Source organism: Phascolarctos cinereus, unplaced genomic scaffold, assembly GCF_003287225.1.
Source record: "Phascolarctos cinereus isolate Bilbo 61053 unplaced genomic scaffold, phaCin_HiC Scaffold_5;HRSCAF=322, whole genome shotgun sequence".
NCBI lineage: Eukaryota > Metazoa > Chordata > Mammalia > Diprotodontia > Phascolarctidae > Phascolarctos > Phascolarctos cinereus.
In genome coordinates this window covers 250,020,693-250,046,787 of record NW_027555958.1, presented here as the reverse complement: position 1 = coordinate 250,046,787, position 26,095 = coordinate 250,020,693, and the positions used below count along the sequence as shown (strand labels likewise).

The following is a 26,095-nucleotide window of genomic DNA, read 5'->3' as shown; positions in this document are numbered from 1 at the left end:
AATACCTCATCACTTCTCACCTGGACCACTGAAATAGCCTACTAATTGGCTCTCTTTGATGAATCCTCCATGTAGCTACCAAATTGATGTTGCTAAATCATTGACCAAGCTACCCTACCCACCTCAACCCCCCCCCCCCAAAAAGCTCCTGTAGCTCTCTAGAGCCAGTTGCCTCCAGGAGAAAGAAGAAATTCCTGTTTGTTGTTTAAAGTCTTTCACAATTAGTTTCCAGCCCACCTTGTTAGTCTTACTGTACTTTCCTTTCCTTCATGTACTCTATATTGCAGCCCAAATGTTCTACTTACTATTCTCTCTTCCCAACATTCTGTCTGCTGTTGAAATGCACTCCTTCCTCATTTCCACCTTATAGAACCTCTGGCTTCCATCAAGTGTCAACTAGAGTGCCACATGAGACTTACCCCTGACCACCCTAGTTGTGAGTATCATCTCCTTACACCCCATCCCACAAATTACTTCAGCCGTAGTATTTACTTATCTACATACACATCATCTTCCCTGGACATCACGATGTAAACCGCATCAGTGTAGAAATTATTTTGCTTTTGTCTTTCTATTTCCAGGTCAAACTCAGTGCCTGGCACATTATAGGTGCAAATGCTTGTTGAATGAATGAATGAATGAAAGAACTTACTATGAAGAGCCAAGAAAGCTCTCTTCAATGGCTTCCATATGGAAGAGCAGAACAACCAGGACAATCAGATTTCAGGTTAATATATGTAAACATTTCCCAACAATTAGAGATATAAAAAGGTGGAAAAGTCTTCTCAGCCCAGTGTAATCCCTATTACTAGATGTCTTCCTCTGAGTCCAGATGACCTTGTCAGCAGTTATAAAAGAGATTTTGTTCAGGCATAAGTGACCAGATGATCCCTCCAACTCTGAAATTCTATTATTCTTCTGCCTCTATCATTGATTTGGTAATTAAACATATATAGTTCTTCTGTGATATTGAACTATTATTTACCTTGTAAGAGGCAGCCTAGCATAGTAGACAGCTAGTCTTAGTGTGAGGAATTCCTGGTTCAAGTCTTACCTCTAACACTGATTACCTATGTGACTCTGGGCAAGTCAGACTCTCAGTGTTCCAGGTAACTATCTAAAATGGTCAAGTTGCAAGACAGTTACCAATTGGCATTGCTAAACAGAATCCCCTCACCAGAAGTTACTTATAACAGTAAAATTACAGGCCTGAACTAATCGACCCCCCCCCAAAAAAAAGAAAAGACATGCTGTAAAAGTATTTAAATTTTTATAATAACCAATTTAACATTTATCTTTTATATTTGTTTCCTTTTCTAGCCTTATGCCCTGTCAGGGATCAGACATTTATATAATCATTTACTGAGTGAGTATTAAATCAGAAATTCAAGGATGCCTTCATTGTCCATCTGTATAAAGGTAAAGACAATAGATTGTCCTGTGACAATCACAGAGGGTCTCTCTCTTAGTCACCACTGGCAAGATTCTTGCCAGAGTCCTCCTTAATAGGCTGATCCTTCACCTGGAAGATCTTCATCTACCTGAGAGCCAGTGTGGCTTCAGAAAGGGCCAAGGAATGGTTGATATGGTGTTTGCTGCCCAAGAACCCCAGGAGAAATGCCAGGAGCAGAACAGAGGTCTGTACACTAGGTCAAAGTCCTAAGCTAGGCACTGTAAGACTAAAAAGTGATTCAGGACACAGTTCCTACCCTCAAGCAGTTTACAATCAAACAAGACAGATAAGGTATAAACACACATATGTGTTACACAGCAGCATGTGACAAGTCACATAGAAATGGTGCAAATTCAGTACTAGAGATATGCAACAGGCAGGAACCACTTCCTACTGGAGTGATCAGGGCAGACTTCAAGATTGAGGTAGCATTGGAACTTAGCCTTAAATTCTGGAGAGGATTGTGCTAGGTGACAATTAAGGAGGGAAAGCATTCAGAGCAGAGAGAATAGCATAAACTGAGGTTTGGAGGCAGCAAAACATGAGACAATTTGGGGCAAAGTGAATATTGCGGGTTGGCTAGTGCTAGAATTTGTACTGAGGAAGAGTACAGAATATGTTTGGAAAAGTAGTTTGAGGTCAGATCGTGCAAGATCTTGAAGGTTAGGCTAAAACATTTAGGGCTTTATTTAGCAAGCAATGGGGAGCCATTAAAAGATTTTGAACAAAGGCAGGATGATCAGAGCAATACTTCAAGACAATCAACCTTATTATAGAAGCAGAATTCATTTCAGACAGTAAGGCCATATAGAAATTTATCACCTAGTCAGCAGTCTAGGTGAAAAACAATAAGGTTCTGAATTAAGATTATGTCAGTGGGATTGAAAGAGGGGGCAAAGAAATAAATTAGCATAGCACTCAATTAAATTACTCCTGATTGATCAGTTATAGTCATCCTGGATTGGGCCCAGTGAATATTTTAAAGCTTATTAATGTACTATTGGTGTCTGACCACTCTGGAAAGCAATTTGGAACTATCCCCATCCCACCCCCAAATTATCGAACTGTGCATGCCTTTTCACCCAATGATATCACTGCAGTAGGTCTGTACCCCAAAGAGATCAAAAAAGAGGAACACGACCCATATGTACAAAAATACATATAGCAGCTCTTTTCATGGTGCCAAAGAATTGAAAACTGAGAGTGGTGTCCAACAAGGGGGAGTGACTGAACAAGTTATGGTATGTGATGTGATGGAATATTATTGTGCTTGAAGACATGATGAACAGAACAAGGTTTCAGAGAAATTTGGAAAGACTCATATGAACTAATGCAGAATGAAGTGAACAGAACCAGGAAAACAATGTATGCTAAAACAATATTGTAAAAAAAACTATGGATGACTTAAAAACTGATCAACCGCTATTCCAGAGGACTCATGATGAGATCTGATAGAGAAAGGTGATGGATTCAGAGTGCAAACTGAGACATATTTTTTAGATTTGGACAACGTGGAGTCTGTTTTGCCTAACCATACATAGCTGTTACAAGGAAAAAACTCACAAGTACCTTAACTTAGTGGAAATTCAGGGCTCTCCATGACAAAACACGTAGGGTAATTTCAAAAATGAACTTGGAAATAGGCAGATGGATGAGAGAAGATATTTTGTAGCAGGCAGACTTTTGGACTCCTTAGATGTCCATGTCAAGAGGTGATTTATGTAATTTCTTCTGCCTACATGCCAGGCTGGACATGGGCAGCTAGGGATTAGGTCAATAAACACTGAAGCAGGAGGGAATGAAGTTAGAAGTCTGAAAGAACTTGCTTTCTGAGAAGGGAGAAAATGGAGCTTGATGAGGAAAGAGGCAGAAAAGTTGGAGCATTTATCTACAGCTGCCTCAACTGTCTGCCCTGGAGGCTGGAAGAAGGAATGGTCTGTTGGAGGGAAATCGGTGGATGCCCTCAATAGATCCAAGTTCCTAAGAATTTGATACATAGGATATTTGACCACGGGGCAGACAAGAAGTGGAAAGGGTACAATGCAGACTTAGGAGCCCACTCCTACAACATCAGAGAACCATTCCACACTGGGAGTCAGACTACCTCTTCAACTTTCCCTAAAGGACAAAAACTTTCTGGTAAAATCAGATCAGAACTCTACAGGGAAGAGAAAAGGGAAGAACTGATCCTGAGGGGACCTGGAAGACATACATGAAGAATATCCATTAGCAAAGTGAAGAAACTGAGGGAGGACACTTACCCACAGACACCCAGGCTGGTGAAACTGTGTTGGACTTTGAACCTAGGAGTGATGATTTGGTGATTCTCAATATCTTTCCTGTTGCACACTTTTCCACTCCCCCATTTGCTCTCCTCTCATCCCAATGTCCAAAGAGATCTAAATCAGTGAATAGAAAGGTCTGTGGTGGGCTCTTACAAAGAGAGATGACTATTGGTTTTTTTTTTCCATTTCCTTAAAGGAAACGGGTCTGAAACTGCAGCAGACGGTACTGAGATTAATCTGATAAAGGAACTTCCTAGCGTGTAAGAATGTTGCCTGAGTGGCCTGTGAAGTACCAATTTCTCCTCTGGCGTGTAAACCCAACAGAGATTCTGGGGTTTTTTTGTTTTGTTTTAATTTTTGAGATAATTAAAACATGTTCCCATCTAGGGACAAAGGAAGGAACACAACCTTCTAAGGACCTTCATCGAGGTGTTTGATGAAGTTAAGGAAATCCACTGGAGATGTTTAAGCAGAGAGGAAAATGAGCTTTATCAATGTAAAGGATGGTGTCAGGGAGAGGGAAATCATCCCTTTCAATTTCTAGCAAGAAGTTACAGAAGAAGAAAGATCGGGGTTTGAGGGAGCAGAGAGAAGAATCAATCAACTCTTGTGAGCAGGGGAAGTTTGTGGGGAATGGACTAGGGTGAAGAGGGGAGCTCAGACTAAAGATCAGACAAAAAAATGGCCTCTCACCTGAGGAAAGATAACCTCCCTTGACATAGCAGAGAACTCAGAATGGGGAGAGGATTTAAATTCTCAGTCACCCCTCATCCCATTGCTTAAAGTTACCTCTGCCTGAAGATCCTGGGGACCACCCCTCCCATTCAAAGCCACCACCATCATCCTCAGGATCTAGTAATTATTCCTCACATGGAGAGGAACTTTTTCAGAAGTTATCAGTTCATTCCAGTGCCAACAAACAACTTCTTCCCTGAGGGATAGGTGGCTGGGAAATGAGTGTTTCTTTGCAAAGGACTTGGGGAAAATTTGACCTCACACCAGCCTCTAGGGCACATGGGAAGGCCAACTACTGGAAAATGTCTATGGGTTGTAAGTCACGATGCCTACCAAAGTGCTCAGTATGTAAAGAATTTGTAAGCAATGGTTTCCAAACTTTTTTGTAATAAAACATCTCCATTTTTACCGCTTATTTTTCATATTTATTTATTTATGTTCCCCCCAACATTTCATGAAACACTTTCCTAATTGTATTTTTTTAAATAGAATTTAAAATTTGTTGTAATTTTTATAGTACAAAGAAATTTGACATGTAATAAAATAATGCATAAAACAACATACATTATCCCTCCTCTGCATTCATTGTCATAGGATAAGAGATGGGCCATTAGGTGACACAGTGGATAGTGTGTGGGGCCTGAAGACCTAGGATATTTTCTATCTGTGTGACCCTAGGCAAGTCACTTAACCCTGTTTGCCTGAGTTCATCTTTAAAATAAGCTGGAGAAGGAAATGGCAAACCACTCCAAATGGGGCCACAAAGAATCAGGCACAACTGAAGTGAGTGAACAACAACAAAGAGATTCAGAGATGGATGGGACCTCCATCCTGCCCCCCTCACTTTAGAGATGAGGAAACAGAGGCCTAGGAAACACACAAGGAGTGAGTAGCAAGGGTAGGATTTCATCTGAGTTTCTGTGACTCTAAATACATAATTCTTTCGACCGCATCATTCTGCCTGCTGAAGGAGGTGAAAATATAATTGCAATGGACGGTCCCCCAATCTTTCAACCCCATGAGAATACACTAGACACCTGAGAATGGGGTGGAGGAAAAGCATAGGGTTATCTCCCCACCTGCCATGCAACATTCTTGACGGACTCTAGGAAATTCTTTCACTCAGAGAGGTGAAGAGGTCTAGGACTTTGGGGTGCTGCTGGAACCCCAAAATCATGGTACCGGGCTCTGCCTAAAAGAATTCAACTCAAATCTTCTTCAGCCAGAGGAAAAGTTTATTAGTGATAAAACACTTAGGCCAGGTGATGCCAGTAAGAATGGGTGGGCATGAGAAAGTCTCAGCCTTTTGAGTGTGAGATTCTCAGGCCTGAATGAGGGCCAGGGTAGATCTTATATACTTTGGGTGACCAGGGAAGGGTCTGGGTAAATGGTCTGGGTGAGAATTCCCAGAGATTGGAATGTCCAAGAGATTGAATAGACAATGGGAATAGATAATGAAGGAACTGAAAGGTATCTGAATGAAATTAAAAGGTAGGCTAAGGCTTTCAAAGGGAGATGAGGGGCTGGGGCCTGTAGACAAAAGGGAGCCAGATTTCCTTTGGGTCAAGGGGTGAAGACCTTGTTTGAGCCACACCCCATCATTCCCCCCTCAAACAAATTTGACGCAAATTCTTTTGGGGAAAGGTGCAACGGTCTGAGCTTCTGAAACTGCTTCTTACTGGCAAGGGGCATAGAGCTGTCCCTGCCTCTCTGGGTTCCGTTTGAGGGGTCAAACCTGGCTCATGCCAGGTTCAGCAGGCTAGAATCCTTGGGTCGGTATACAGCCTGAGCAGTCATCTGGAAGTTGATGGCTCCAAGCCTGGAAGAAATCTGGCAAGAATATTTAGTAAACATGGACCAAACAAACACAACAGAAATATGATCAGTAGTGGAATGAGAATAGGAACCAGTATAGAAAGAAGCCAGGACTCCCATGAAAAAGATTTTGGAGCACTAAAGTTACTGTGAATTTCTTGCATCCAATGAGACTTTCCCAACATATGAGCAGTGCAGAACTCCATCTGCCCAGAGTTGTTATAAGTGCAACAAAATGTGTTTGCTAAAGCACATACACCCCCACTGAAGGCAAGCAAGTAGTTTAGGGCTATTCTGTTATCTAGAAGTACTTTTGCTAAGGAATCTAAAGATTGCTGGATTTCCCAGAGACCATAAGCTGTCACATTTGCCAACTGGTGAATAGTCTGTGTAAGGTTAGAGAGAATATGTTCTTGTTGTAAGTTATACCAGGGCATAAGATAGTGTGCTTCCTTTTTAAGAGACTAGAGGACATTTCCCCAAAATCCATCATAAAGGGGCTTAGCAATCAAACTATTATTAGGGATCCAGAGTCTACAAAATCTATCCATGCCTAGAAAAGTTTGAAATTGTTTCTTAGCAGCTGGGACTGGGAGTTGGTGGCCCAGAAACTTTACAGACTGGCATGCTATCTGGACTTTGTTCAAAGAGACCCTATAGCCTTGAGTTCCCAAGAAATTAAGCACTCTTGAGGCAGAGAACAAAGAAGTCTCCTGGGTAGGGCTACAAATATGGGGAAGGGAAAATACTTTAGGGTCTCAGAGGTGAACAACAGCTGGGGTGGCAAAAGTATCCCAAATTGTCTCCCACACTTCCAGGGGAACATGGGGGAGGTCTGGCACACAAAGGGAAAAGGGAGATGAGAGCCTTAAGTAGAGAAAATTGGCTCCCCAACTTCAACATCAGGTTCCTTCCCAATGAGGGGGCAAGGCAAGAGGAGGGCATAAGGGAGGAGTGTTTAAACAACAGATTCTCAAATAGACAGGGGGAGGGGTATGTCTGGAGACATTCCTCAGTTATCCCTTGAATGCCCATGACCGGATAGGTCAAGGAGCAAATAGGGCCAGAGTAATTGGTTAAAGCAAAGAATACAGCCATGATATAGTGGGTAACCTTACCTTCAGCTTTGATTTCTGCCCAGGCCTTGGCGAGAGAGATGGAGAAAGTGGGAGTGTTGCTCAGAGCCAGGTTCCCTTGTCCTCCCCAGTCTTGAGAAGACTGGAGGACAGGGTCCTGGGGGGCTGCTCTACCACTTCTCCTACCTTGGGGACAATCCTTCCTCCAATGTCCCCCCTGGTCACATCTTGGGCAAGGTCCTGGAGGTGTCCATCTTGGGGACTTTCTCCAAGGCGGCACCCTGGAGGGGCACTGCTTGGACCAGTGAGCCTCCCAGTGGCCTCCCCCGTGCAAGTTGCTGGGCTCCCTCTGAGGGGGTGTCCTGGAGGGAAACTCCTTGGACCAGTGACCCTCATGGTGGCATCAGAAGCAGGTTTTTCCCCTGCCCAAGGTGCCAGGAACACCCTTGGGTCTTTTCCTGACCATGGCAGCAGCCAGGAATCGAGCATCTTCTTTGTCTCTAGCCCTCTGCCTTAGTTCTTTCTCCTCTGCTTCAACTAGGTCCCTGTTGTTAAAGACTCCAAAGGTGATCTCCTGAGGTATTTGGGGTCACATTGCAATTTCTGTAGTTTCCTCCTAATATCTGGGGCAGATTGGTTAATGAAATACATGCTAATGATTGCTGCCCCTTCTGTAGAGTCAGGATCTAAATTTGTATACTTTTTAATGGCTTCTACTAGCCTATCTTGGAAAAAAGCAGGGTTTTCCTTTTCTTCCTGAGTAATTCCCTTAATCTTTTGAAAGTTTACCTGATTTTGAAAGCCTGTTTTCAGGCCTTCTAAGAGGCAAATTATCATGTAGTTGCTCTTTCCCCTATCCTCAGTCTTCTGATAATGCCACCCTGGATCACTAGCAGGAACAGCAGCTGTTCCTGGGGGGTATTTTGTGGGGTCATAGCTAGTAAAAGTATCCCCAAATTTTTGGACTTGTTCCCAGATTCTCTTCCTCTCTTCAGTGGTACAACAGGTGGAGAAGAGAACGATCAAATCACACCAAGAAAATTCAAATTGTAGGGACACATCCCTGAAGACTTCAGTAAATTTAGTTGGATCTTCAGAGTATTGACCCAACCTTTCCTTAATCTGGGTGAGGTTTGAAATGGAGAATGGAACATGCTCCCTAAGTGTCCCATTAGGAGAGGTGGGTACTTCCTTTAAAGGAAAAAGCCCTGAAGGCCCTGCAGGAGCAGGGGCTTGTGGGGAGGGAGGTAGGAAGTCCCACTTCTCATGAGAGGGACTGAAAGTGCTGGCTGAACTGGCAAGGCCAAAGAATCCAGCTGGCAAGGGGGAAGATTACCTGACATCAGAGGAGGGGGAGGGATCAGGGGAGAAGACACCACAGTGAGACCCTTGTCTGGAGCCTGAGGAGGGTTCCCGTCAGAAGTAGAGGTCTGGGGAGGAGGCACCAAGTTGAGAACCTCATCCGGAGCTTGACTGGGGTCTCTGGAATAGAGGCTGGGGCAAGGCCTTGCTCAAGGCCTGAGTAGAAGTAGCCTCTAGAGCAGTAGCCTGGGGAGGAAATGGAGGGACCAGAGGAGCAGAAGGGGGGTCTGGGCGAATGGGGAGCAGCCGGAGAGGCCAGAGGAGAATGGGGTGGAGATAGGTGCTGGGGAGGTGGTGCTGATGGAGGTTGGGAAGAGGGGGATGCCATAACCCTAGGAGCCATAAGAGGATTGTCCAAAAGGTCCATTTGGTCCCCACTCACCGCTAGTGGGGTGGCTTAGCTATGAGCATCTTACAATCCTTTCTGAGAATGGATCTCTAGAAAGCTCAACAAAAGCCAGTAAGTAAGAAATCTCCACCCATTTTCTTCTCTCTGACAATGTTTTTCTAACTCTGAGAGGGTCTTTACCCATGATGTCCCAAAAGGGGCCATGCCTCACAATTTTCCAGGTGATACTGAGGCCAAATGCTGTTACAAAAATGCACCAGCTTTTTCTTTTTAAGTTCTTTACAGAAGCTAAGATTTTTCCAATTTAGTAAAAGACAGTCCAAAGGTGAATTCTTGGGAAATGAAAAGGATTGACCTATTGTGGGCTTAGGGAAAAGAAAAAGAAAGAAAAAAATATACATCCAACAGTTTCCCAATTCCCTAGTGCGAGAGAACGAGAAGTTTGAACCTATGCTTCCTGATAGGAGTCCATCCTCTATGCTAAGGAAGGTATACCCAGGTCCAAGTGCTCAAGCAGAGGCACTGGACCAAAAGCCTGAGAGCATCAGGTGGAATTGGGGAAGGGGAGGCTTACCAGTGGTGGCTGAAGAAGAGTTTGAGATTTGGCAGTTAAATTCTGAGATCAGGGAACCATATGAAGAGGTCTAGGACTTTGAGTTCTGCTGGGACCCAAGATCATGGTACCGGCCCTGCTGAAAGAATTCAACTCAAATCTTCTTCTACCAGAGGAAAGTTGTTAGTGATAAAACACTTAGGCCAGGTGACGCCAGTAAGGACGGGTGGGCATGAGAAAGTCTCAGCCTTTTCAGTGTGAGATTCTCAGGCCTGAATGAGGGCCAGGGTAGATCTTATATACTGTGGGTGACCAGGGAAGGGTCTGGGAAAAGGGTCTGGGTGAGAATTCCCAGGGACTGGAATGTCTAAGAGATTGAATAGACAATGGGAATAGATAATGAAGGAACTGAACAGGTATCTGAATGAGATTAAAACGTAGGCTAAGGCTTTCAAAGGGAGATGAGGGTCTGGGGCCTGTGGACAAAGGGGAGCCAGATTCCCTTTGGAACAAGGGTGAAGACCTCGGGTTGGGCCACACCCCATCAGAAGGATGAGAGTCAAGGGACTGGGGCAAATTGATCAGGTAAATAACAATCAGTCTCTTTGTGGCACTTGACCTGTGGGGCATCTGCATGACCCCTATGGCCCCAGATGTCACAGCATGGCTCTGACTCTACCTACTACCTACCACTGTTGTTGTTTTTTCCTTCATTCTTGAAGAAGACCATGACATTAAGAAGGTGATGCCATGACTTGCAAGTGAATTAGATTTAAGTGAGGGAGGGTTGTGCATAGTCACCATCCTTACCCTCTCCTCTGAAGGTTTGTGGGTCTAGTGGTAAGCTAAAATCCGGATGTGTGGAGATGGCCCTGGATGCAGTTGGAGACCTTGGCTTTTTTAAGAAGCTAAGGTCTTTCCAGGACTCAGTTTGACTGAGGCAATGTGCATTTATTCATTAAGGCCAGGTGAGAGATGAGACAAAGAATGGCTTCTTTTACCTAGTTAAAAAAAAAATCAACCTGAGAGGGAAACCCTCAGGTTTCTGGCCAAAACAGAAATAGTTGCTATTCACATTCACTCTGAGCCATCAAGGTCTGAAGAATGACCTCTGAGTGGGGCTTGTGCAGGGACCTATTGTTGGCCAATGAATGAGAGCCAGAGTGAATTGGGTTTAAGGTATGGTCCTTAGGAAAGAAATCTAGCCTGTGAACCCCAAGATATCTTGTGAGGTTTCAGGGATCAAAATTTCCATTTTTTTTTCCTGCAAAACACCTGCAGCTATGGGTATTATACCCTATTTGGACAAGGGGAGAGGGAGAAGGAAAGGCTACCTACATAAGATGGAGATGATGAGATGGGAAGAGGGGCCATCCTTGAGATTCTTTTGATTGATGGTTTGGCTTCCTTAACTCCTGAGAAATAAAAGGTCCAAACTATGTATAGTTAACATTCCAGAAGTTTAGTGGGGTTTCTGATGAGGATGGGATCTGGACCCCAAAAAGGAATCTGAGCACCTTATAGAGAAAGATGGACCTTTTATACAGAAAGACTGTGAACAGATTTAGGAGTGGCCAAGTAGTTTGAATGACTATGATGGGGTGTGGGCCCAAGCCTAGATCTTAGCCCCTTGTACCAAAAGGAATCTGACTCCCATTTGTCTACAGCCCCCAGCCCCTCCTCTGCCTTTGAAAGCCCTAGCCCCACCTTTTGATCTTACGCAGATGCCTTTCAAACATCTTCCTTCCAGTCCCCTTCATTATTGGTTCCCATTGTTTATTCAGTCTCTCAGACCTTCCAATCAGAATTCTCTCCTAGACCTGTTTGCCAACCCCCTCCTCTGGCCACTTTAGCAAAGTTACTTTAGCAAATAAAAGATCTACCCTGGCCCCCATTAAAGGCTGAGAAGCTCTCATGCCACAAAGGCTGAGCTTTTCTCATGCCTGCTTATCCTTAGGGGCATCACCTGGCCTATATCATTTATCACTAATAAACTTTTGCTTTGGCTGAAAGAAGATTGAGTTGAATTCATTCATGCAGGGGCAGCGTCACAATCTTGGGGGTTCCAGCAGCACCCCAAAACCTCTAGACCTCTTCATTACCTACTTCCTGTTTTTTCTACCTACATTTGTATAAACTGGTGAAGAATTAAATGAGCAGAATCAGGAGCACAACTTATAAAAATAAAAATTTGTAAAGACAAACAGCTTGTAAGAACTCTGATCATTGAATACAATGCCTAGCCATGGTTCTGATGGGGGCAGGGCCCAAGCCAAGATCTTTGCCCCTTGCCCTAAAGGGAATCTGACTCCCATTTGTCTACAGTCCCCAGACCCTCATGTTCCTTTGGAAGCCTTAGCCTTCACCTTTTGGCCTTACTCAGATGCCTTCCAGCTCCCTCCATTACAGGCCCATAAAACACTTAAACTGCTCTCCTTATCTCCCTTTGACCCATGCCTTCCTCTTCCCTCCATTAGCTATTCCCATTGTCTTTTCAATCTCTCAGACATCCCCAATTAGAATACTTACCTAGACTCTTTTCCCAACCCCCTTCTCTAGCCACCCACAGTTACTTTAGTATTTAAGATCCACCCTGGCCCCCACTCAGACACTGAGAACCTCATGCTGAAAAGGCTGAGACATTCTTGTGCCCGCTCCTGCTCATGGGCATTACTAATATTCAGCTAAGATGCTGAGAATCTCCCATGCCCCAAAGGGTGAGCTTTTCTCATGCCTGCTCACTTGTCCCTACCAAAGTCACCAGGACTATGCAATTTATCGCTAATAAACTTTTCCTCTGGCTGAAGAAGGTTTGAATTCATTCAGCAGGGCCCGTACCGTGACCTGGGGTGTCCCCAGCAGCACCACAAAAGTCCTTAGACCTCTTCAGTTCCAGAGTCTCAAGGGGATTCACCTTTTGACAGAAAGGTAATGGACTCAAGATACAGAATGAGACATACGTTTTTGGACATGGCCACTGCGGGAATTTGTTTTGCTTGACTATGCAGATTTTTACATGGATTTTTTTTCTTTCTTTTTTTACTACGTGGATAGGGAAGACAAAATAAATGTTTGACAACTGAAAAAATAAAAATTAATAAATAGGTATAAACAGATGGTAGGCCAGAAATAATTACAGACAATCAGGACAGCTTTCAAAGGTTCATGTTGAATATATTTGAAAGGTAACATATTTAGCTTTCAGGCAATGGGGCCAAGCTAGGCATTATTACATGTGGGACCTTGTCTGGAATAAAATGGTCCTTTGCATCTGGGACCTTTGGAGAGATTTTTCCTGGGACTTTTGATTTTAGATATCCTAGACTTTATACATCCTACAGAAATCTGGCAGAAAAAAAATTTAGGCTATAATTGTTTGGTCAGTTATTTTTTTCCCCTGGTCTGTGTGCCCTCACAAGTCAGTTCCTTTGGTATACTTTTGCAAACTTTTGATTTGTTGAGTGTATGTTTGGTTAAATAATGATACTTTTTGTATTATTGAATTCTATTTAGGTATTGATTATTGCTATGTTCTCTGTTACTGAGTCCTAACTGATATTAAGTTTAATATGAGAAATCTGAATCAATAAATAGTTACCATCTAGTGGAAACATCCTTACTATTCTTTTTACATTTAAACAGACCTAGACTCCTTGTCATTTGTGAAAACAAAATGCCCTACAGCTCCTTAGGGTGAGAATAACTGTGCCTAGCTTCCAGGAGCAGCTGACATTCTTTCTACTTGTCTAATTGTGAACCTACTTGTCTTTTTGTCCTTTGAAATGTAACATATCTGATCGTCTGGCAAAGTAAGCCAAGGGAGTCAGTGTTACCTCCTATATACTTTAAAAGAAAAGCATTCTGGATATTTGCTAAGTCATGTGCAATTGTCTTGTTCTATGTTTACAGAAATGCTCATTTTATTTGAGGTTAAGTCCAGAGTAAAATAAGTAAATAAATAAATCCTTCTCTTCCTCCAAGGCCTAGCTTAGAATGCCACTTCTTCCCTGATCTTCCCTCTCCCACCTTACAATGATTCCTCCCTCACACCCACCCCAGTCTCTCCTGACTTTCTATTGTGAGAACTAAATGAAACCAGAAAGCACTATGCAATAATAATATCAATAAATATTAAAATATGTGATATAATTTAAAAATAATCATGATTATTATTGCTACACAGGGGACTGGAAGGTAGTATTGAGGAGAAAATAAGAAGGACATGTGGGGATTCTGCAACAGGATGGGAGAAGAATTCAAGGAGTAGCCACCAAGAGAGAGAAAGCACAGGCCTGAGGTGGGTCACTGGGGGAAGGTATGAAGGAGAGGGAATTCAAAAAAGATGGCAAGTTACAGGGGACCACAACCACCAAGAAGGAAGCTGACTTCCCTTCGTCTAGAAAGTTCATTTGGGCCAACCTCATCATCCAGTTCCCACCAGCTTTGGTCCTCTACCTTATCTTTACCTTCTGCCTTCTGACTGAAGGGTGGCGCCATGTGCTCCAAAACCTCCATTTAGGAGGAACTCAGCGCAGAACATTTTCTCACCTGGGTGCACCACTCTGGGATTTTGCCACCATGCCGCCATGTCCAGTACCTTCTCCCCCATTTTTGCTCCCCACCTGACTTTTCAGTTTCCTTTTGCATGTTGTCTACCCCCATTAGATTGTAAGATGAGGGAAGGGACTGTCTTTTTTCATATTTGTTTCCCCAGAGCTTAGCATAGTGTCTGGCACATGTAGGAACTTAACAAATGTTATTAAGTATTGATACCTTAGTTGTATGTGGGATGAGGATTAGCTGGCTGATCTATGCAACTCTATAATCCCATTCCTTTGCTTGTTTTATCTGTAGCACTATTCAGTTTTTAGAAAACTCTAGCCAAAATCTGCCCTAGAGGAAAACTAGGAAGAACGGGTGAAGGGCAGAGAGGCAGACTGAGACCGGACATAAAGACAAACTTCCTCCAATGGCAGGTATCTAAAAGTGAAAGGTTTTAGCTGAGGAGGTAGTAGCTGCCCTCTCCCTTACAGGTGTTCAAGCAGTCTTGATGACTTCTTGTTGGGTATGTGCTAGACAGGATTCTTCTTTGAGCATGAGATGTAGTGTTCTAATATTCTGAAAGTGAGAGGAGGAAGGGGCAAAGATAATAGCAAGATTCTGAAAATAATAGATGAAGCAAATGATGGGGCCACTAATGAAATGGGAAAGGTAAAGTGGAGGAGGGGTAGGCTTAGTAGAAAATCGAATTAGCTGTTTTTGGGCACATGGACATAAAGGTGTAGGTGTCCTGGAGGTGATAAGAAGTGAGAATCTAAAACTAGAAATAAAGATCTGCGAGTCTTCTGCTTAGGGGTGGTACTTCAGGACAAGGGAGTGAATGTTACCATCTTCTTTTTAAATGTATTTACCTGCTACAGCCTCGGTCTGTGATGACAAAATTCTCCCTACACAGTGAAGAAGGATATTGGAAGCCAAGTCAAAACAAATAGTCCATATGAACATTTGGGGTAGATTCTCTAAATCTGCACATCTGGAGTTTCTTTTTTTGCTTTGCTCATAGAGTACAACACTTTCTGTGGCAAGGGCATGCCATGCTGGATGGTCCTGTGCCAGTGTTTCCCATGTCACAAAGCAATTCCAAAGTTCTTCAGAGAGACCTTGAGAGTGTCCTTGTATTGCTTCTTCTGACCACCATGTGAGTGCTTGCCTTGTGTGAGTTCTCCTCTAAAATAGTCTTTTGGGAAATGTAAGTTTGGCATTGGAACAATATGGCCAGCCCATTGGAGTTGTACTCTCTGCAGTAGAGTTTGAATGCTTGGCAGTTTAGGTTGAGAAAGGGTCTCAGTGTCCCATACCTTATCCTGCCAGCTGATCTTCATAATACTCCTAAGACAATTAAAGGGCAAGTGATTCGGTTTCCTGGCATGGTGCTGGTATACTGTTCAGTTTTTACAGGCGTACAACATACCTTCTCTCCCACACTTTCCTTTGGAGCCTCTGAAACACTGAGGTAGCTCTGACAATGGGTGGGTCACCTTCTTTATCAATGTGTATATCCCTGAAAGTATATTGCCAAGGTAAGTGAATTTATCCACAGTATTCAAAACTTCTCCATTGTAATTGAGGATTTCTCGCATGGATGCTATGGTGCTATATAGCCAGCTAAGACATTTGGTTAACATCTTGGCCAGAGACTTCCTTTCCGATCCTGTGTTAGAAAACAGCTTCAATTCAACTTGATTTTGAATAGTTCAGGCCCTAGAAGACATGCAAAGTTTACATAACCGAATTAAAACCCTTATAAAGTTGGCAGTCAAAGCCATGAAGCAAAGTAACAATGTTACATGATAATGTAAATAATGTGATTTCTTTGGTATAGAGACCTCCAATGTGAGCAAATTCCCTCTGCCAGTGTCAGTTGGCACATTTTCTGCAATATGTAGTTTTAGAGTAGCTTGGAGCACTGATAGATTAAGTGGCTTGCCCAGAATCACAGAGTTTGGGTCTGAGGTGGAACTTGAGCTCTGGTCTTCTTGGATTCAAAGCTGTCCTTCTAATCTACTACTGTGCTGCTTCTTACAGCATGGTAGATATGATATCTGTATTGGAGGGGTGCAAAACTGTGATATGAGTGAGATCATTATCCACAGGGCATCATGGTATAGGTGGTTTGTGAGTTGGGCTTTAAAAGATTGGTAATAGTTACTCAGGATCAAAAAACCAGCATTAATTAAGCATTCTCCCATTTTATAGTTATTATGAAAGAGCTAGGTTGCCCAGACTGAGAAGAACTGGTCAGACAGGTAGGAGAAGAACCAGGAGATAACGGGGCCTTAAGAGTCTAGAGAGAAGGGCTCCAGAGAAATCAAGAAGGAGGAGGGTTGAGAAAAGGCCCTTTGAGTTGGTAAACGGGTGATCATTGATAACTTTGGAGAGAGTAATTTCAGTTGAATGATCAGGTTGGAAGCCAGCCTGAAGGGGGTGGAGGAAAGGAAGCAAAGACCAGTTTGAAGATGGTCTTCTCAAGGAGTTTAATCACAAAAGGGAAGAGGGATATAGGATAGAACAAGTGAGGATTTTTTGTGATTGGAGGAGATATGGACCTGTTTATAAAGAAGTAGGGAAGTAGCCAGTGGACAAGGAGAGATTGAAGACTAGTGAGAGAATGGGGATGATAGAGGGGACAATCTGATGGAGGAGATGGGATGGGGTGGAATCACTTGTGTATGTAGAAAGATTTGCCTTGTCGAGGAGAAGGGCCACCTCTTCATGTGAGACAAAGATGAGAGAGGACATGGTGGGGAAAGACACCTGAATGATGTGAGAGGGGAAGGAGATGAAAAGAAGCTCTTAGCAAATGGCCACAATTTTTTTAGTGAAATATGAGTTGGTGGGGAGGAGGAGACATTGTGTGAAGTTTGAGGAAGGATGAAAAAGTTTGGGAAAATTACTTTAGCAACTGGGATAGTGAATCACTTGCTGCAATGAGGGCCCAGTTGAGATCATGTAACATAAATTTGAAGTTGACCCAGGTAACAGGATGATGCAATTTTCCCCCAGCTTTGTTCAGCAGCACTTGAGCAAGAGCAATCCAAAGCTGAGGCTTGGCAGGGCAAAATCTTTGATATGATAAGAGGATACAAGACTCTAGAGATGAGGTTCATGAAGAGGCTAAGCTGGGGAAGGGAAGAGAGTGCAGCTAGTGCTGGGGTCATGGCTTGTTAAGAACTGATGGGTGAAGGGTCATGGTGAGGAGGAAAAATGGGGTTTGGAGGTGCATGGTAGAGGGTGAGGTAGAATGGAAACAGATTATGATCAGACAAAATAACTTCACAGTTCATGAGCGTGGTGATGGACTTGTGGATAATGGCAAGATCTGTCTGTAGCTGCAGTGGGCAGAGGAGCAGGACATGGGACTTGTTGAGGAGCTGGGAAGTTAGGTTGTTTGAGGGAGCCAGGCACTGAATATACAGGAAATCAGTAGATAATAGCTACCAGAATTTCTATATCTATCTCTGCATCACTAACTGCCAGCCAGACATCTCCACCTCAGTGTCCCATTGACATTTCAAACTCAATCTGTCCAGAATGAAACTCATCATCTCCCCTCTGTAAGCCTCCCCCTTCCAAACTTCTCTAATTGTGTTGAGGGCACTGCCATCCTTCCAAGTCACCAAGATTGTAATCTCAAAATCATCTTTGACTTTGTCCTCTCCTTCACTTCCCCACTCACATTGAAACAGTTGCCAAATCTTTCTAACTTTGCCTCTAAAAAATTTCTCCTTGTTCAAGCTCTCAACAGCTCTGGCTGGATTATTGCAATATCTTCCTAACTGGACTCCCTATTTCCAATCTTTCCTACAACCTATTCTCCATTCAGCTGCCAAACTAATATTATTAAAACACAGGTCTGGCTAAGCAACTCAGCAACTCAAAAACCCAGTGACTCAGCTGCCTGTAAGATCAGCTCCAAATCAACCAAGCAACAAGCATATTTTAATTACCACAATGTGCCAATAGCCTTGCTATGTGCTGGGGACACTCAAATGCATTTGTAATCTCAGTTTGGAAATTCCTTCCCATGTTACAGATCACAAACCATCCATTCATCCATGTCTAACCATCCATGCCTACCCATGCTGGGCAACTCTTGTTCACATCTTTCGATGAACTGCCAAAGTGGGACAGTGTCTCCCCAACATGGTAGAGAACTTCCTAACTTTCCCCTGACACCAGTATAGCAGCAGAGGACTCTGGCTATCCACAGTTGATCCCTCCTTATGAGACCAGAACATCTTTTCCTTCTATCACACAGTTCCTTGATTATGTTCTTTGTGCCTGTCCTTTCTCAAACTTTGCACGCACCCACCATTTACCTTTCCATTGCCCTTTATAGGGCATTCACTTTTAGTCCTTTTGGAGACTGTTACATTCCAGGTTTTGCTGACACATAGGGACACTGGGTCCAATGTTTCTATAACATGGCATGCACAGAGCTGCCCTGGCTGCTTCTGTCTGACTGTATATGCTGGCTTAGCTGTCTGACACTTTGGGGATGGCAACGCCACTGGCTATTTATGGCCTGCTGTGTATGGCTGAGCACTGAAGGACTCTGGTGTTTGGGTATAATGAAGCAAACCCCTCATTGGCCATCAAAAAGGAAGAGCCTGTGACTAGGTGGTTCTTTAAAAAGAATGGCTGTACCCCTGTCCCTCCTCTTTTTGACTCTCAGGGGGCATCGTGAAAGTCTGGGACTTCCTGTGAGAGGTGGAATAGGGGTAGCTCCTCTCCACCCAGCAGTAGGTCTATTGCTTCCCTGTGGCAGCTAGAGTAGAGGGAATCAGCTAAGTGAGCTTATGCCTGGGCCTCTCCTGCCTTGTGTTTCTTTGCCTGATCATTGTTGACAGAACATCCATCTTGAGATGAACATTGGATTTCAAAGTATTGGAAGAAACCTTATGAGTTTGTTTTTGTGATCCTGCGTCCTGCCTTGATGCTGGCTTGAATTCAGTCTTTCTTGTAAGTCAGTCAGTAAACACTTATTAAGCACTTACTATGTGCTAGGCATTGTGCTAAATGCTAAGGATACAAAGAAAAGCAAAACATAGTCCCTGCCCTCAAGGAGCTCACAATGCAACTGGGGAAGATAATAGACTTTCACCTTTCAAATCTTCCTTCACTTCACAACCATTTTTCTGAAAAGCAAGGGAGGATGAAGGGAGACCTTGTAGTTCTACAGATGAATGGTGCCCTGAGCCACCCTTAAATAGAAGACCTGGGAGAGGTTCTTTGATGTCCACCCCTACCCTCTGCAATCAGAAGGAGAAAAGGGTTCCAGGGGCAAGGTGGTACTGAGGAAGAGTGAGCTTCAGAGGTGATTCCATCTTTCAGGAAGATGAGTTTCTGGAGAGACTGATGAAGTTTAAGAGAGCAGCCAGGTGGTAATTGATTAGGTGGCTGCCCTGGGCCTTTTCATTGGGGAGTTTATAGAAGACAAGCACTTCAAGCTCTGACCTGGCTGGCATCAAGGTGTGAATATGCAGGATTATTTGGGTGCTACAGAGCTGACATGAAATGTATCATTCCGCATTCCTGCAAACTGTTTTACATTCTGATTTTAAAATCTCAACCTCCTATGCCACTAGTTACAATTACTTACATTTCTTTCAAAGCTCAGTAAGTATACCGGCAGTTATTGTCACCTGCCTAAGCTTTTGTTAATGCCCAAGTGCAAAAATCTTTTGTATTAAGCATTCCTTTTGTGAAGGAAATAAGTAGTAGTAGTAGTAGTAGTAGCTACTACTACTACTACTACTACTACTACTACTACTACTACTACTACTAGTAGCTAGCATATTTATGTAGTGCTTTATAGTTTACAAAGTGATTTACAAATATTATCTCATTTTATCCCTACAACAACCCTAGGAGGTGGGTCATATTGTTATGTCCCATTCACAGATGAGAAAACTAAGACACACAGAGGTACCATATTTGATTCATATTGTAAAATGAGGAGCTTTCTAATTTGTGGAAACCCTAGAAGTGAGCAAAACTTGAGCGTTAAGTAATTCTCCCCCTGGGGTTCTGAGCTGCGGGTGAGGAGGTAAGAAAGGGACTTTGAAACTTCATTTAGATGATCCAGACTTGAACACAGTCCAGACCACATGTTTGGATCCTGAGCAGATGGGACCCTTACCTGTGAGGGAGAGAGTGCAGCACTACAGCCCTCCTTCACCCAGTATACTTGTTAAATTTGTATGAAAAGGATGAGTCCTTGCCTGTGTGGGTGGTTTGAGATCATTGAAGAAGCTTTGCAATTTTCTATAAAGCTATCTAGTTCATTGTCCTTGTCTTGATTAATTCTTAGTCCAATTCATTGTTCAATTGTATTCTCTGTCCCAAATAGACATACTGAGGGACAGTCAGAGCCACAAGTTGTCCACACATATGCATGTTACGATCCGGACAGTAGGCATTCTTCACCTATTTGGTCTTACCTCTGTCAGACCAAATTGTTTTGAGTAATGACAGATACATTCCAGTATGCTCTGCAGTGTTCCAGGGCTTTATGAAATAAGCACAAAATCATCCACACACAGGAACATCTGAAGAACCTCTTCATCCACAGGAAGTCCTTCTTCAACTTATACTCTGTACTGGGTCTCCCCTCCCCAGCTCATCAGCAGCCTTTATTTATCTATCGAATTGAAACTTTTGAGGGTGGTGTAACACCATCATTTTATGGAGGCTAAGGGTTAGGTGTCTTCTCCAGAGTCACATAGACCACAAGTAGCAGAATCAGGATTTACATCCAGGTTCTCTGACTAGTAATGGACTGTTTTTCTCATTATGCCATGCTGTGTCTTATAGGTACATTATAGATAGAGTTCTTACACACTGGAGTGTCTAGAAAAGGATGACCCTTCTTTAAGGGACCCTTTGGCTAAGAGGATGAAACACTAAGTTATAGTTATTGGAGGACTGGTTGAAGGAACTGGCTATATTTAGTCTGAAGAAGAAAAGACTTGGTTAGGAGGGGAACATGATATACTAATATGTTGAGTTAGACTGATTCACTACACTTTATCCAGAAGAATGCAGCCAGTGTGGTAAGGGGACCAGACATTCTGCCATGGGAGAATCAGTTGAAGGAATTAGTGATGTTCAGCTTTCAGAAAAAAAGACACAGAATTGGATTTGTTGATAATATCTGTCTTCAAACATTTGAAGGTCTATCAGGTGATTCTAATTGCTAGCAGGAGCTCAGGAGGGAGTCCAGGCCTCTCTGGCCTCCAAAGCTGAGAGCCTCAGGCATTGACACTGTTGCTATGGTAATTGTACGCAAGGTGACCTTAGGAGGCGGGCTATCACAGTACCACTTTCAGTCATCCTTTCACCTCCCACCTTGGGTCTTTTCTTTCAAAGCCCCAGGGAGAAGGGGTAAAGGGATCTGGGAGTCCCAGATTGACACTTTTCTTGCCTTTTTGTCTCGGGTATAGCCCTCTATCAATCCCAGATGCTTCATGATTTTCATGTGTGCCTTGCAAGACTTGGGGGAGTTAACATCAACACTCTCCCAAGCTCTGTGACCTTTGGCTAGGTAGGCTCAGGAAATAATATCTCCTGTGTGTTTGTTTGCTTGTTTGTTTTGATTTTTATTTGTGTTTTAATTCTCTTTTGTTATTTTTGTCTGTTCACTCATTAACACAGCAAACAGCTCAGGTTTCTTGACCAGTAAGTTTCATTATATTTTCAATGGCTTAGAAGTAAAAACATTTAGGAAACAGAACAAAACTTCCAAATCCAGCTGCCTCTCAAAAACCCTAGAACTACTACTGTACTGGAAAGGGAATGGTCAGTCAGTAAATGAGAAATGGCTCTCCAGCCCCTCCTTCTGTGGATCAGGAAAGAGAAGGCAGTCATTTTGATTCGCTTTCGCAATAGGAAGGGGGCAGAGAAGGAGGGGGGAATGGCCGTTGAGAGAGACATAGGGAGCCTGTTTCTGTACTCAACTACTTTGTTTACTAGCTCCAGTTACCTAGGTAACTGTTGATGCATCTTTCAACATTTTTAAAAAATGTTTTTAATATTTTTTTTTCCCAATTTACATGTAAAAACAATTTTCAACATTAATTTTCAAAACTTTGAGTTCCAAATTCTCTCCCTTCCTCCTTCCCTCTTGAAAAGGTAAGCCATTTGATATAGGTTATACATGAGTAGACATGCAAAACACTTCCATAATAGTTATATTGTCAAAGAAAACATAGACAAAAAAGAAAAATAAAGTTAGAAAATAAATTATGTTTCAATCTATATACAAAGGCTATTATTTCTTTATCTGGGGATGGCTAGCATTTTTCAGTCCTTCAGAACTGTCTTGAATCATTGTATTGCTAAGAATAGCTAAGTCATTCACAGCTAATCATCCTACCTTATTGCCGTGGCTTTGTACACAGTACATTTCAATTTGCATGGCTCACATAAGTCTTTCCGGTTTCTCTGAGAGCATCCTGCTCTTCATTTCCTGTTCCCTATTCCAACAAGCACTAAGTTGGGTACCACCAGTAAGAAGATATAGGTAGGTTCCTTGACAAACAATGGATTCACTCTACTCCGTAAGCTGGGAAGAAGCCCCATCTATACAATGTTCCTACCCTATAAACCCCATGCATTAAACAGCAGAGTGATTTCCACAGAGAGGATGAAAGTATTCTATGACTCAAAGTCAGCAGGAGGGGAGAATAAATCAATTCTAGCTCACATAGAGAGAGAGTCTGGGGAGAATTGGGAGCGGGAGCTGTACCTGGGCTGCACTGATCAATAAGATAGCTCCAAAGGCTTTGGGGCACTAGAACTCTATAGGATACATCACTACACTTGTTGTCTATAAGGGAAGTCAGTGAACAGGAGGCAGTGAGTACAGAGAAGTCAGGGAATGGGGCTCGTAAAAGATATATCAAACAATTACAGTTGGACAGCTGACTTCAGAGGGGGTCCATATGGAGATGATCCAGTCTGTGATCCTGATGAAGGGGAAATCAAGTTTGGGCATATTATTGAAAGATATAGTTGTTGATCTTCAATGGCAGAGGGAATTTTCTCTTAGTTACTTCCTTTAATAAATTCACAGGCCACACAAGACCAAATTTGGTCTGTAGGATTAAATGTAAAAGGATTTTTTTAAAACTGTAAAATGACAACTATTTTTGTGAGTCCTCCCTCTATTTCCAGGAATATCTGCCCAGCAGCTTCTTAAGGGCCCCAGTTACTTCCTTGTTCCTTAGGCTGTAGATGATAGGGTTGAGCATGGGTGTGAGCATGGTGTAGAAAGCAGACACTAGCTTATCTTGCTTGGAAGAGTGGTATGCCTGGGGTCTTATATATGTGACCATACCTGCCCCATAGAAAAGGGTGACCACAGCCATATGGGATGAGCAAGTGGCAAATGCCTTTTGTCTCCCCTCAGCTGAATGCGTTTTGAGAATTGTCACCAGAATGCTTATGTAGGAGGCAGAAATAACAGAGAAAGGCAAGAGCAGCATGAGGACACAGCAGACATAGATCATGGATTCATAGAGGGAAGTATCAGCACAAGCCAACTTGAGGATAGCAGGCAAATCACAGAAGAAGTGATCAATCTTGTTTGAGCCACAGTAGGGAAAGAGAAGAGTAAAGACAGCTTGGATTAACCCATCTAGAAGACCAAAGAGCCAAGAAAAGGCCACCATGAGCCAACAGACCCGTTTGTTCATGACCAAAGAGTACCTCAGTGGATTACTGATGGCCACATAGCGGTCATAGGCCATGAAAGCCAGCAGGAAGCACTCATCCCCAGGAGTGTGAGGAAGAAGAGAATTTGTAGCCCACACCTGTAAAGGTGATGTAGCCCTTGCCTGATAGGAAGTCCACAGCCATTCGAGGTACAATGGTGGAGATGAGCATAAGGTCCATTAATGAGAGCCAGCTGAGGAAGAAGTACATCGGACTATGGAGCCTTGAATCAATGTTGATGAGAAGGATCATGAGGCCATTACCAGTCAGTGCCACTAGGAACATGGTCATGATGATGGAGAAAAGGAAGAAGTGGAGAGGAGTTTGAGTGAAGAGGCCCAGAAGGACGAAGTGAGTGATGAGGGTCTGGTTTCCACTCCATTCCATGATTCTAGAGCAAGGAACAGATGAGAGGGAGGAAGAGATCTGGGAGAATGAGATTTGGGAGGTGTAAAATTGCATACTGCATGAGGAAAACACTTTATACATAATAGGTAATGGCTTGCATTTATGTAGCTCTTGAAGGTTTGCAAAGCACTTTACGAATATCTCGGTAGCCTCATAACAGCCCTGGGAAGTAGTTTCTATTATAATCTTCATTTTCCACACATCTAATAAGGGTCTGAGGCTGGATTTGAATTCAGGTCTTCTTGATTCCAGGTTCAGCACTCTGTACACCGTACCAATGACTTGCCATATTATTATTATAAATGGATCAAAGCACTGATGAAGGGGAAATCAAGTTTGGGTATATTATTGAAAGATATAGTTGTTGATCTGCAATTGCAGAGGGAATTTTCTCTTAGTGAGTTACTTCCCCTAATAAATTCACAGGCCACACCAGGCCAAATTTGGCCTATAGGATTAAATGTAAAAAGATTTTTTAAAAACTATAAAATGACGAGTATTTTTGTGAATCCTCCCTCTATTTCCAGGAATATCTGCCCAGCAGCTTCTTAAGGGCCCCAGTTACAAAGCACTTTCTTTGCAACAACTGTGTGAGGTAAGTTTCAAAACCTGTTCACTTATGTCCATAAAGGTTAAAAACAGACAGGTGAAAAAAAGCATTGCCTCTTTTAAAAAAATTCTAGTAAGAGATTGCGAGGGCAGGAGAAGATGGCTGCCCTTTGCTATGGGAGGACAAAACTGCTTTAGCATCAAGAGATGGTGATTCTGTTTGGTTTTGGCTAGTCCTCTGCTACTTTATTCAGTTCTTGGATTTGGGACCACTCACCTGTAACCTTGACTACCCAATTCTTGAGGCCTGGAGGCATAGAGGTACAATTAGAAAAAAAAACCTAAATGGGGCGGCTAGGTGGCACAGTGGATGGAGCACTGGCCCTGAAGTCATGAGGACCTGAGTTCAAATGCAGCTTCAGACCAGATACTTGACACTTACTAGCTGTGTGACCCTGGGCAAGTCACTTAATCCCAATTGCCTAAAAAAGTAAAATAAAAAAAGAAACCTAAATGTGGAGAGGGAAGATCCATGCTTAAATTTCATCTCAAAAATTTATGAGCTGTGTAATTTAACTCTGAGTTTCCTCACCTGTAATATGGACCTATGGTGTAATAATACACCAAATACTATATATTCTAGGGAATAAAGCACTTTAGAACTCAATTTCTCAAACAGCAAACATTTATATGTATATATTTATAAATAAACTAATATGGCTCTGGTACTCTTTAAAGTACTGTGTGTGTATGTCTCACTTTCTAAAAGGAAAAAAAATTTACTCTATTACCATGAAAAACCAGTTTCTTTCACCATGCATGGGTCAAATATGCGAAGTTTTAAGCCCAACCTCAGTCAACAATCTAATTCTAATACATAGCCTATTATTTGTGATTCATCAATAAGGGCTGAAGACCTGTTGATTAGAAAGATGGAAGGAAGGAAGAAAGGAAGGAAGGAAGGAGAGGGTTGGACTGGGTGATCTCAAATATGCCTCCCAACTCCATAATTCTATTCCAATCTTAAGAATGTGCTGCTCGGCCTATAGGGGCTAGGGTGCAATGCTGCTCCGGGTACTATCTGCCCCTGGCATGTGGTAGGGACTGGTTCAGTGCTGGGAACACTTGCTTCCAAAGAGAGGGGAGCTAGGTTCCTTCTTCTCACATGTTCAGGATCATTAAATTTCATGCTAGGTATCCTGGGGGACAAATTATTTAGTATTTAGGGAGGTC

General features: G+C 42.9%; 1 protein-coding gene across 1 annotated transcript; it reads right to left on the bottom strand.

Moving 5' to 3' along the window:
• Positions 1-22,204: 22,204 nt before the first annotated feature.
• LOC110202603 (olfactory receptor 2V1-like) lies at positions 22,205-24,250 on the bottom strand. Its single transcript, XM_020978837.2, is given in 4 exon segments — positions 22,205-22,244; positions 23,372-23,963; positions 23,966-24,004; positions 24,007-24,250. Coding segments are annotated over 4 exon segments (861 nt in total). The 5' UTR covers positions 24,197-24,250.
• Between the last annotated feature and the right edge of the window lie 1,845 nt (positions 24,251-26,095).